The sequence below is a fragment of the Bubalus bubalis genome, chromosome 21, assembly GCF_019923935.1.
Source record: "Bubalus bubalis isolate 160015118507 breed Murrah chromosome 21, NDDB_SH_1, whole genome shotgun sequence".
NCBI lineage: Eukaryota > Metazoa > Chordata > Mammalia > Artiodactyla > Bovidae > Bubalus > Bubalus bubalis.
This window is the reverse complement of record NC_059177.1, coordinates 42,754,041-42,767,479: the sequence shown is the minus strand read 5'-3', so window position 1 is coordinate 42,767,479 and position 13,439 is coordinate 42,754,041. Positions and strand designations below refer to the sequence as shown.

At 51.4% G+C, this 13,439-nt stretch overlaps 1 protein-coding gene across 8 annotated transcripts in view; it reads right to left on the bottom strand.

Moving 5' to 3' along the window:
• Positions 1–293: 293 nt before the first annotated feature.
• FAM107A (family with sequence similarity 107 member A) overlaps positions 294–13,439 on the bottom strand; it is a 38,029-nt gene continuing 24,883 nt past the window's right edge. For 7 of the 8 annotated variants that reach the window (XM_025272721.3, XM_025272718.3, XM_006041371.4 and 4 more), the window contains exons 2-4: positions 5,556–5,730; positions 3,503–3,659; positions 294–3,001 (exon numbers count right to left, since the gene is read on the bottom strand). In XM_025272721.3, coding sequence (XP_025128506.1) covers positions 2,894–3,001; positions 3,503–3,659; positions 5,556–5,725 — 435 coding nt within the window. In that variant the 5' untranslated portion in view covers positions 5,726–5,730 and the 3' untranslated portion in view covers positions 294–2,893. Of the gene's footprint in view, positions 3,002–3,502; positions 3,660–5,555; positions 5,731–10,251; positions 10,276–13,439 lie in introns of those variants that run through there. The other variant, XM_025272719.3, reaches the window with a different exon arrangement.

Sequence of the window (13,439 nt, the reverse complement as noted above, 5' to 3'; positions counted from 1 at the left end):
AGGTGGTGTCCCCCCCACGTGGCGCGTTGCCTGCCACAGAGCAGCCTCTCAACACATACTTAGGATGTGTGAGTCGGTGATGCCCAGACACCTTTTCGCAGACCAGTGCCATGCAGGCTGCCCGGCAGAGGTGCAGAAACAGGTCCCTGGCACTGTCTCTGGGGGTCCTGATCCAGTCGGTTTCTGATGACAGAGGGGAATCTGAGTTTCAGGACAGTCTCCAGGCAACTCTGGGCTGCAGAGCTGGGCTTCTGTTAGGGATGTTTTTCCACAGAATAGAGACTGACCAACAGTAGCTTAAACAAGGGGCATTTATTTGTATTTACAAGAATCCTGGAGGAGGGTGGCTGCCGGCATTGGCTTGGTCACAGGACAGTCAGGCCCCTGTCTCAGAGATTCTCTTGGCCATTTTCTCTTGGTAGCAACATGGCCACTGTGGCTCCAGGCGCCTCAGCCTCGACGAAGCGGGGGAGAAGGGAGGGGCAAGGGCGTGTTACCCACTCTGTCTCTTTTGTCAGAAAAACGAGCTTTCCAGGAGCCCCTGTAGACTTCGTTGTAAATGTCGCCGGCCATACCTGGTCACGTGGTCACCCCAGGCTGCAGCGGAGGCTGCACCAGGGAGACGCTGAGTCTGCAGACCCTGCCATGGGAGATGGCCAGAGAGGAAGAGTGGGGACGGAGCACTGGGCGGGAACAAGGGTGTCTGTCAGGCTCCGGGGTGCCGTGGTACTCGCAGTCTGTTCTGATACTTCCGGGGCTTTGTCTCCGTGCCCTGCTGTCCCCATGGAGCACCTTGGGGCCCACAGTGAACCCCCAAGCATTCCCTTGGGGGCTACTCCACCCTAGAGGCTCAGTCTCGTTCTCCTCACACATCTGAACAACATGGGGCAACTTCTTTGGGGAAGTGGTGGTCTTTACTCAGGGGTTGTGCATTTTTAGCATGACCCTTGCCAGACAGACATGTAAAACAGCATTCCCTCCTTCTCACCAAAATGGTCACATTCAAGAGCCTTTCAGCGCCTCCCTCCCTCCCCACATGTAGCATGTCTACATTCACGCCCCTCAGCTCACACAGGAGAAGGACGATGTCTCTGGTCACCCTCCAGCGACCCAGGTAGGAGTAACACCAGGGCGGTCCCTTCCCTCCCATCTTGGGTCCAGGTACCAGACTTCATCCCAGCGGCAGCTCTGTCCAGCAGTCTTGGTGGGCGGGGGGGGGGGGGGGGGGGGGGGTAAAAGGAAATGCTTTTTCACTAGTGCCCTGTTACCTTGAAACGATGGGTTTACAAAGCCAGAGAAAGAAAGATAGCACTAAGTCGTATCCGACTCTTGCGATCCCATGAACTGTAGCCCACCAGGCTCCTGTGACTATGGGATTCTCCAGGCAAGAACACTGGAGTGGGTTGCCATTTCCTTCTCCAGGGGAGCTTCCAGACCCAGGAATTGAACTCAGGTCTCCCACATTGCAGGCGGATTCTTTACCGACTGAGCTATGGGGCAGGGGTTTTATTCTTCAGGGGAAAAGGAAAAGGCCTGGTGGGTCTCCAGATCTTTAAATATGGGACAGGAGCGAAAATGCAAACATTTGGTCCGTGCTGGGAGGCGAGTTCTCAGAAGGAATGGGTGAGTGAGCCCACGGAGTTGGCCCCGGCAACAGATCGAGTTGGGCGTGGGCCTCAGGCGCACTCAGCGGGGCCAGTGTGTCAGGGTGGGGCTGGGGTCTCAGACTGGTTTCTTATGTTTTCCAAAGCCTGTTGAAAATCATTATATATTTGCTTTTTGTAGGCTTTGGGGAAAGGTTCTTTTAGTTTTGTGATTTTTTGGCTAGAATTGCATCAGTGTGGTGAGAAAGGCAGAGTGGCAGTTACATGCATCTCTGGTCATATAACCAACACCGTTTCCTAGCTAGGGGTGTTCCCCGGCCCGGAGCCGGGGTGGGAGTAAAATAAAGAGTGCCTTGGGGCTGTGGAGGCGGATGGGAATCTCCAGGATGGGGGTCCTGGGAGCTGGGAGGGCTTTTATTCGCCACCCCTGGATGCTCCAGCCTTGCCAGGGATAGTGTGGGCCTCAGCACGGTGGTCCAGGAGCTTGTTAGAAACAAGAGTCTCAGCTCTCACCCCAACCTGTGGGATCAGAAGCCGTCTTCCAGCAAAGGGCCCTGGTAATTCACAGGCACAGTAAAGTTCAAGCAGCACTGTTCTAACTGCCAGAAGCGGAGCGGCTGCAGCCCTGGGCTGCTGTGGTTACAGGGTCTGGACGGGGTAGGGCTGTGGGGGGGCGGAGCGTGGAGGGATTAAAGGTGAAGCGCTGGGGAGAGGCTGGCAGACCATCCGCAGCTGTCTTTGTGCGTCTACCTTGGAGGGCGGCCCTGGGCTGCCCCGCCCTTCCTGAGGACAGACCATTCTCCCCTCAGGCTTTCAGGGTAGGTGCCCCAAGATGCTCTGCTTAGCTGTCCCACACCTGGCTGCAGAGACCACAGTAGGGTAGCTCTCTGAGACCTGGGCTGTCCAGAGAAGCAGGGCCCCATGGGGCCTGGGCAGAATGGACGGCTTGTCCAGCCAGAAGGGCACCTGTCCCTTCTCAGCTCTGCCCGAAGCATCTTGGCAGGGCTCAGCAGCCCCTCAAGGAGGGAGCCTGGGGGAAGTTACCTCAGCAGCGGCTGCTTCTGGGAGCAGGAGCGATGAAGCGCTAGAAGGAAAAGCCTGCATTCAGGATCCCCCATCTTCTGGGGGTCAGGTGGGGGGCAGCCCTCTGGGGCGATGCATTTTTCCAGGAGCAAGCATGAACACCGCAGAGCCGAGTCTGGGGACCAGGGCTGCCAGGTACAGGAGGGCTGGAGGGCATGGTGGGGGCCGGGGCGGGCTGCTGGGGCGCTGGAGCTCCGGAGCCAGCTCTACAGCGCCCTCTCTCCACTGGTCAAAGTGGTGATTCTCCGCAGGTTTTCCCTGACTTTAATGAATTCAGGGGCATGGTCCTCTTCCTTTTCTGGTGGTTTCTCCAGCTGAAGGAGAGAGAAGCAGAGATGTGAGGTGGGTGGGCTAGGGAGATTCCCACTCAAAAGCCACTGGGTTTGGACCCAGGGTCCTCTCTGGGGAAACAACCAGGATCAGTTCTGCCACCAGCTTGGAAGCTGAGGGGACGGAGCACGGGTCTGTTCTCCCCAGGAAGCCTGCTTCAAATTGCAGACCTCAGCAGAGCCCTAGGTTCCTCATTTCTCAAATGGTAACTCCACTGGGCTCACAGGGCAGCTGTGAGAAGATAATCAGAATCAGTGTGCAATAGATTGGGCCGATGAGAAAACCCATTCAAAGAGGGGAAGCCACTGGTTCAAAGTCACATAGTGAAGGGAGTGGCCAAGTGAGGACGCAGGCCGGGGTGGACTCTGGGTCCAGTCCTCGTCTGGCTCCGCCTCCTCGTCGGCTGTGACTGCAGGCCGAGTGCCTCCCTGGGCCAGCGGGTAGTCTTGGAGGAAGCAGGGGCTGGGTCTGGGGGCCCCACCCACCTGGTTCAGCCTCTGCTGCCGTCTCAGCAGCTCCTGCTCAAAGGGGCACTGTAGCCGCTTGGCCTCCAGCTCCTCCTTCTTCTTCTTGATGAGCTGGTTCCGCCGGCGGTGTTCCAGGACACGCTGCAGCTCGGGCTTGCTGTCCACGCCCAGGCCCCTGGGGAGGAGGGGAGGCGTTAGGACACTCCCACCGCCCTGCACCCGGAGCTGCAGCCTGCACTGACGTCAGCCAGTACCTCGTGCAGTCTGGTGGCCCAGGGATGGGAAAGCATTACTGTCCCAGCGTACAGGGAGGGGAGGCCCCTAGACTTGAGACTCCAGTCCACGTCACAGGTGTGAACAGACTGAAGGAGTCTCTACCCCAGCCTGTCTGAGTGCAGAGACCAGGCTGTAGGATATTACTGGTTATTTTCTCAGGGTAAGTTTCTACAATTGCTAGGTCAGGCTCTCTGCAAAGATTTTGGTTACATGTTCTCATCTGCTCCTTAGAAAAGGTTATCCAATTTATAACTTTTGTCAACAGTATTTCAGAGCCTCTATTTCTCCTTACTGTCCAGTCTTTTTTTTTTTTTTTTTTTTTTTTTGTCCAGTCTTCTTGTATTGCAGACTCTGGTAGGCAAGAAGGGTCTGGTAGAGCAGCTTGGAGATGGGTGCCAGCTACTTTCATTTGTTCTGTGAATTAACTACCTATCTTCTGTTCATTTCTTCTTTATGGATTTGTAAGAGATAACGTACATATTTTTGTCATTTATATTGCAAACATTTGCCCTGATTTGTCTTTAGGCTTCTATTTTTTAAACTGTGGTGATTTTAAAAGGGATCTTGACGAAGTACTTCCAATACACAGTCAACCCTCTGTTTCCACAGATAGAATTCGTGGATACCGGGGTTGGGCTTGTGCAATGCCACTTTATACAAGGGCCTTGAGTTTTGGGGTTCTGTTGGGAGGGGGTCCTAACCAGTCCCGGCGGATACAGAGAGACTAGTGTAACCAAGGGGCAGGAGGGACAACATGGATAAAAAATGAGATCTGCTGGATGGTATGTTAGTTGAAAATAGGGACAATCACAGCCGGCGTCAATACCAAAAGCGACCACTAGAGGGAGCTGCGGAGGCTTTGCAACCTGCGTCCTGGTGCTGCTAAGCAGAGACCTTAGGGAGGGAGGGACGCTCAGCCTCCCTCTCCCCTCCCCAGTGCATGCTCAGTTGCCTCAGTCGTGTGTGACTCTTTTTGCAACCCCATGGACTGTAGCCCACCAGGCTTCTCTGTCCGTGGGATTTTTCCAGATAAGAATACTGGAGTGGGTTGCCATTTCTTCCTGCAGAGGATCTTCCTGACCCAGGGATCAAACCTGCGTCTCTTGTGTCTCCTGCATTGGCAGGCAGGTTCTTTACCACTGTGCCAGCTGGGAAGCCTGCCCTTCACCACAGTCCCTCAGTAACCCAGTAGTCCCAGGCCCGACACTTCCAGCCAGCCTTGCCCACTGCATGCTCCTGGCCTGCCTGCTCCACTCGTACCTCCTCTACCACGGTGACACCCAGCATTGGGACCCTTCACAGGCCCACATTCTTCAGACTCTCTGAGCTCCTCCAAGTTCCTCTGCACTCGCACATTCTCATCTATCTGCTGCTCGTGGCCAGTGCCCACCTCCGACCCTGGCTGACTCCCATCCACCCTTCCAGCCCTAGCCTGAGGCATCACTTCGTCCTTGGAGCCCAGGCTGGTGGCTCCTCTGGGGTTGCAGGCCATTCGTGCCTCCCTCAAAGCACCTGTCCCACCATCTGGTCAAACATCTGTCTCCTCTGTGAGGGCAGGAACTGGGTCCCATTCCTCTGTGTACCCCCAGGTCTGGGCACAGTGCATCCACGTAGCAGACGCACGTGGAGGGCAGGCACCCATGGCTGACTAGGTGGGATTACGGGGCTTCTGGACCTCCACGGTGTCTGCTGCTGACCACATGGGGCACCCTCAGACCTGCCCCTTCTCTCACAGCCCCAGGGTGACTACCAGGCCGGCCTTTCACAGTGGGGGGTGGGGGGACTCCTCTCCCACCTCCTGTGGTTCATGAGCAGCTCGCGGTGCATCTCCTGGTGGTTCCGGGAGGCCTTCACGGGGTTCAGCAGCTTCTTGGGCTTGATGAGCTCTGGGTTCCATTCTCTGTGTTCTGGCCGGGCCATCAGGCCTCCGATGTCAGCCCGCTCCCTCTGGATCTCCGAGTACATGGAGGCTGGGGAAACAACACAGCAGGGACGGGGGAGCTGGTCAGATGAGCACACACAGCCTCAGCCATTCTCGCGGCACAGCTGAAGGGCAAGGCTTTTGGTGTTTGATGGATCTTAGCAGCCCTGGGGAAGCTACCTGACTTTCCGAGCCTAGGTTTCCTCATTTGTGAGAATGAAATAGCCTATGCCCAGGGTGTAAGGATTGGGGATCATGGCTGAAAAGTGCTACTGGATCACAAAGTAATGGGTTGACACATGCAAATGTTTTTGACCTTTGAGGAAAAAAAATTGAGTTTCTGTTTCTCAGGGAGCTTGTATCAGAGACAGAAAAGATATATAAAAAGAGCCATCTGTACTTGTTAAAGGTAATTTGGTAAGTGCAGTGATGTAAAGAAAACATCACCTCTTATCTTCCTGGCTGTAGTTTCCTCACAGACGTGTCCAGCTTTTCAGTTTCTCCAGATCAAAGAGAAGGGTGTGAAATCCCAGGACTGCCATGTCTAATTACAAAGGGATGGTTGTCATCTTTTTTTTTTTTGGTTGTCATCTTTAATGCAGATGTCTGCCTTCCTTATGGCCTCAGTTCTACCACAGTAGCTTGAAATGTCAGTGCGTTTGAAATTCGGCAGAAGGGCTCACTTCTCTCCAGGTGGGCTCCATATCCTTGAAATGCCCTCAACTAAGCTACTATGAGGGTGAAGGTAAGAGAGAAGAGTGTGTGGGGGTGTGTGTGCGTGCATGTGTGAGAGAGAGAGACTTAAAATTCCTCTAGAGAGTGACCCAGGCTGGCTATGAGCTGCATACAGTATTTTGAGTGAAACTTTAGGCCCTGGTTCTGACCTCTTCATGGGTCCTGTTTTTCTGAGGCAGAGCCTCTACTACACACTAGGCATGGCAGTGTCTGGCTTGGTAATTGATCATGAAACCTTTGAGGTGGTACAGATGAGGAAACTGAGGCTCAGGGAGGTTGGTCTCGGGGAACCAGTGCCTTAAGGCCTGTGGGCTCCACGTTGGAGCTGAGGGGGTGTGTCTGCACTGCGCACACGAGGCTCTGGTTCCCCTCTTTAAACACCACCAGCCATAGTGGTGTGTATGTGCCTACGCCACTCTCCCAATTCATCCCCCCCAGACATATTTACACTACTGTACTACTGTGTATATAGCACAGGGGGAAAGAGAAGTACAATCTGTTTATAGGAAAAATATCAAATTAACCTTAAGAATGCATTCCAATATACATTAGGTGCAGACATATACTGTTTGATTCTACCTGTGAGATAGCTAGAATAGTCAAATTCATAGAGTCAGAAAGTTCATAGGTTGATTCCAGGGGCTGGGTGGGTGGGGACTGGGGACAGAGTTTCAGATTACAGAGGTGAAAAATTAAGGCGATGGATGATGGTGCCCGTTGCACAACAGTGTGGATGTACTTAGTGCGTCTGAACTGTACAGGTAAGTATGGTTAAAACAGTATGTTTCATATTATGTGACTTTCATGACACCAACGACCATGTTGCCTGTGGACAGGCCTTTACTTCTTCCCTACCTCTGGGAAGAGGATGAATGCCATTCTCTGCATGATGAACAGCAGTTCTCCAAGTAAACTAGACTGGGATGGAGGTCTGTGCAAGAACCTAGAGGTGGGTAACAGGTTCAGGGGGCGGGGTGGAGAAAACAGGAGGAGAGGGTTTGATGGGCTGTGAATTGCAAGGTGATGTGTTAGGGAATGTGGGCATCAAAGCTCTGCAAATGGTAGCGCTCCAGACACATGTTTGGCATGTTACCTACTACGGGGTGCTGTTAGGATGACTAAGTGAGACCCCCTTTGTAAGATGCTGGGAAAAGTGTTATATTTTGGATGTAGAGAGACCGTGTCAGAGCCTAGAGCCATGGTTGCCAATTTTCTTCAATTCCCATTCTCAAAACCATTTCTACAATGAGAATTCTAATTTTCTTGCTTCCTTTTTCATAAGGCTATTGATTTTCAGGTATATCCTTAATTTGGGGGGCCTTTAAAAATGACTGTGGTAGTTAAAAATGGGCACTAGACAGTTGGCTGTATCAACTCCTTCCTCCTCTAAAAAATGTGGGTGGATATTCTCTTTGAGATTACGTTGTCTGGGAGCCAAGGCATTGAGAGTATCTTGACTCAGATTGGAGTTTGGAGAATTTTCCCCATTTCTTCTGCCTTTTCCTGTTATCAAGTCTCACCAATCCTTTACCTGAGTAATTGCCAGCCACTTTCTTTCCTTCCTATGTCTTCAGCACAGGCTGTTATCACACCATGCTTAAAATAAGTGCTTCCACTCCTCAGCTAGTCGTCCTGCTGTTAGTTCCTGTATGCCCCCAGAGCTTTATAATTTTCATCAGTCACACTGTCTTGAAATCAACTAACTATGGCGCCAAACCAATGAGACAGGAGATAAAAACAAATTATATAACTTTGGGAGAGGGCAGAGTTAATAGCTTTGTAAGATGTCATTATTTATACCCAGAATTCCCAAATGAATTAACAGAAAAGCATTTGAAACTAATGAGGAAATTCAATAGTGTGCCCAGATTCAAAGCAAACACATAAAACCAAGAGGTTCCTGCGTAACAGGAACGACCGTTGGGAAAGTACACAATTACTCATTTATCCTACAGTATGTTGGAGTTCCTGTAATTTACCAGGTAGGGTGGTAGCCGCCTCCCCCAGAGCTGAGATTCTGCGAGGGAGGCAAAAATAAACGATTGCACGTGGAGAGGAGCAAACGCAGGGGGCTCACCGGAGGACCTCCTTCAGCCAGGTGCAGCGGGAGGGCCTCTCGGCAGCTGACCTTTAAGAGCTGAGAAGAAAGAGGGAGGCTGGCGGGGCAGAGCAAACAGCCTGTGTGACTCATGTACCTTGAACAAGCTCGGTCTGTTCAGGAAACAAAAAGGCACAGTGTGTCCGAAGTGGCGTGAGGGAATGACGGAGCGGGGCCGTGTTTGGAGTGAGGGTGGACGGGTGGTTTCAAGTGGCTGAAAGATTGGGTTTGATTTTGAGAAGGTCATTCTTGCCGCTGTGTGGGGAGAACCTGTCAGCAGGTTTGGGAAGTCTTTTATATGACTTTGCTTTCTTTTCCTTCCAATGGGCAGCCTCTCTGTCTTTCCCGTTAAATTCCAGAGGGAAAACTTCCGATTGGCCGGGCTGAGGACCTTTCACCCCATAGGTCAGCAGCGAGCCAATGAGTGGGCTGCCCGGGACCAGTCCCCACCCCAGCGCGGCCCACGTAGGATGCGCTTACTCGCGGGTCCTGCGTTCTCAGCTTGAACTGCCAAGTCGTGTCTGACTCTTGGCGACCCCATGGACTGTAGCCTGCCAGGCTCCTCTGTCCATGGGATTCTCCAGACCGGAATACTGGAGGGGTGCCATTCCCAACGCGGGGATAGAACTCAGTCTCTGATCTCTCCTGCACTGGCAGGCAGGTTCTTTAGGGCCACCTCCTGCAAATGATGTAGCCAGCCCTGCACCCCAGGTCCAATCAATGACCATCTCTAGGCTTTTAAAACATAATATCAGTGGTGAGGTGTGGCAGATGATGATTTGCTGAGACCAGGGTGGTGTGGTGATTGAGGCAGGAGTCTGAAGGAGGTTACTGATTCTTCAGCCCAGACCTGCAAGCTGGGAAAACTGCCTCTGCCAGTTAATGTTCTGAATTCCAGTAAACACGTGTGAGATCCGTGGGTGGTGTGTGTGTCTCCCTGTCCCAGGATTTAGAGAGCTGCAGATCATCCATCCTGCCTTTAGTTTAACTAAAAGAGGCCTCAGACAGTGGGGGAAGGAGAGGGAGGGACAAATTTAAAGAATAACACTGGAACATATACATTACCATATGTAAAATAGATAGCCCGTGGGAATCTGCTGTATGACACAGAAGGTAAATCGGGTGCCCTGTGACAACCCAGAGGGGTGGGTGGGAGATTCAAGAGGAGGGGACATATGTATACCGCTGGGTGATTCTTGTTGATGTATGGCAGAAACTACAACATTGTAAAGCAATTATCCTCCAATTACAATTTTTTTTTTTTTTTTTAAAGAGGCCTCCATGTAGAAGAGCCTCACATAAGTGCTGGAATAAAAGAGGCTGCTCAACAAAGCACTGGAGGTAGGCCAGGGAAATCCATCTTTCCTGGGGCAGTTCATTTCCAGGGCTGCTCTGGCCTGGTCTCTCAGGTTGCTGGGGTGTCCTGAGCAGGGAGGTGGCTGTGATGGGGGCAGTAATGTGACATGAGCATAAGGTAATCTCTGAAAAGAGATGAATGCTCTGAGGAGCTAGCGAGCAGCAGAGAGAACCTATTGAGAAAGTTGAGTGGCTAATGCATATCCTTCACTGGGTTGTCAAAGTGAGAGAGAATGATGTTGGAGCCATTAGAACCTGGACTGAACGTTGGCTCAGCCCCTTCCTAACCTTGGGCAAGTGTCTGCAGCAGGAGTCCAAAACTCCAGCCTTTGGCTGAAACCCAACCCCTCCGGAACACAGCCATGCCCACTCATTACTTACGGTGTGCGACTGCTTCCGAGAGAACAGCAGTGCTGAGGAGGCGTGACAGCTGCTGTTGATCAGCACCCTTCTTCATGAGCTTGTTGCAAAATAAAGGAGGTGGTGCTTGGCTTGTAAGTGCCTGGCACTGAGTTGAGGACTCAGTAAGTGCCAGCTGCCGGGGCCTCACTCTGAGTGGGGCCACCTCATTAGTAATCACTATTAAAAGACCCCACTTCTCCAGTTGACAGCATCGACTGACTGACTGACACGACCATGCGTTAAACGGCTAGCGGGAAGCTACTGCATAGCACAGGGAGCTCCGCTCGCTGCTCTGTGATGACCCAGATGGTGCGATGGCGGGGTGGGAGGGAGGCTCACAAGGAAGGCAATGTATGTATACATATGGTGATTCATTGTTGTACAGCAGAAACTAACACAACACTGTAAAGCAATTATACTCCAATTAAAAAAATTACACAGTAATAAAGTATCCCACTTGTCTCCGACTGAGCTTTCGCGGTCTTCTTATAAACTGTACTGGTCATTTCTTTGTGTTAGAATTTTAACAATCCACATACCACAGCCACGAGGGAGAACGGAGTCTTAAGTAGGTGCACATTCTTCCCAGGTGCCATTGATTTCCAGTGAAGTAATGTGTTCACTTGGGCTACTGTTTCTGCACTACTCTGACCATGAAAGGTCAAGACTAGGCAACAGCCCTATTAGGCTAAGATTTCATTATACTGGAAAAATGATTTGACAGTGAAACAAAACAAAAATCAGGGAAAGAGGAGAAAGTGAGTTGCCAGAAACATACTTAAACTATTTGGTAGCATGGCTATATTTTGTTTTCTGTGCTGTAATGAAGTCTCATGAGTAACTGTCAATGTTCCCATGGACCTGATATTAAAAAAACTATTTTGAATCTTGTAAAGCCTTCATATCTATGCTCCAATACAGAGGCAATTACCTTGTCCGGAGTACTGGCTTGTACATTTTAAAGTATTTCCAGACTGAGGGTGAGGTCAGGGGACTGTACTGGTTAAATCAGTTGATATTAACCCTGGCTGTATCATCCGAGGGACTTTAATAAATATCAGTGCCTGAATCCTCCCCCTGGATTCTGATTTAACTGACCTGGGAGGCAGCTAGCAGAGGACCTCAGACACCTAAGAGGACAAGAAAGATCCCCTGATAAGACAGGAGGTCGGAGGAGGCAGAGAAGCAGCAGAAGGTGGGGAGATGGGCTGGGACAGAAGGCCAGCTTGGAGAAGAGCCCAGCAACCAGGCTGTGGCCGTCAGGACAGGGTGAGCGCCACGCAGGTGGTCCCAGTGTGACATGGGTGCCCACGGGGGCTGGGACGTGGAGTTTGAGAGCCGTCCGCCCCCCTGGGGGGCCCGCTCGCCCTGATCCCCTGGGCCCCAGCTCCTTCCTGCCTGGTGGGCTCGTGTGCTCTGGAGCAGAGTCCAGTGGGAGGAACAGCTGCAGGGGGGTACTGGAACCACAGCCGAGCTTCCGGAGCCACCTCTGTTGCTGGTTTCCTAAATTGAGTGCCTGTGAAACACCTCAAGAAATTGTACTCCTGCAGCTGGAACAGGTCTGGCTTTTGTAGCTTCTCTGTGGACACACACACATGGGGGTCGGGCCAGGCCGGAGGCTGCACCGCCTCCCTGGGTCCTGCAGCGGGCCCAGGTGCACAGCCACTGCGGTTCCGGGACGCAACCGCAGTCAGGGGACCTGCTCCGGGGGCCTGGTGCAAAGGACACCTGAGGGTCACCAGGGCTGATTGCTGGCACCTGCACAGTCATGGTGGGGCCAAAAGCAAGACCCCAACTCTGACAGGGCAGTGACAACCAGAGGGCAGGCTCTGGTCACCATCCCACCCCAAAACCCCCTATCAAGGGACAGCGGCACAAGCCTCTGGACCAACCTCCCCCAGCAGGGGATACGCAGCAGAAGCAAGAAGAACCACAGTCCTGCAAAGAGGAAAAATGATAGCAAACCAGTAACTGTAGGAAATGAGATCTGCTTTTGAAATTAAGAGACCAGGAGCTTAAAACAGTCTTGTCTGTGTGTTTGTCTTTGTGTGTATGTGTATGTATAACGTGAGTGTCCCTCAGTCATGTCCAGCTGTTTGCAACTGCAGCCCTCCAGGCTCCTCTGTCCGTGGAATTCTCTAGGCAAGAACAGTGTAGTGGGTTGCCATTCTCTTCTCCAGGGGATATTCCTGACCCAGGGATCGAACCCAGGTCTCTGCATCACAGGTGGATTCTTTACTGTCTGAGCCACCAGGAAAGGTATGGGGGGTGTGTGTATGTGTGTGCGCACGCGCGTGTGCATAGACTGCTTTATCAACAGCTCATGGGAAATGCAAGCAAAAAAAAAAAAAACAATAGGTACACACAGGCAAAAAAACAACCCAAACACAGCACTAAATATGGTCACCAAACCACGAGATGAGAACAATAAAGAGAAGGAAAAAACCTACAAAAACAAACTCAAAACAATTAAGAAAATGGCATTAGGAACATATATATATGTTCAGTGCCTCAACCAAAGACATAGACTGGCTGAATGGATACAAAAACAAGACCTCTACACCTCTACATATGCTATCTGTGAGAGGGGCACATACAGACTGAAAATGAAGGGATGGAAAAAGGGTTTTCATGCAAATGGAAATCAACAGAAAGTTGGAATAGCAGTATTTATATCAGACAAAATAGACTTTAAAATGAAGATTGTTACACAAGTCAAGAAAGAATATGCATAATGATCAGGAGATCAAGAAAAAGATATAACAGTTGAAATATACATAGCTCAGTCAGTAAACAATCTGCCTGCAATGCAGGAGACCCAGGTTCAATTCCTGGGTTGGGAAGATCCCTTGGGGAAGGAAATGGCAACCCACTCCAGTATTCTTGCCTGGAGAATCCCATGGACAGAGGAGCCTGGCAGGCTACAGTCTGTGGGGTCGCAAGAGTCGGATACACTCACTACTAACATAAGAACACCTCAGTATAAAAGGCAAATGCTAACAGCCATAGAAGGGGGAACTGACAGCGACACACCCCACTTACACAAACATCAGACGGACAGAAAGTTAATAAGGACACGCAGGCTTTAAATGACACATTAGATCAGACAGACCTAATTGTTACTGTCCACAAATGACAGTGAAAACATCCAAAACCTGTGGGATGCA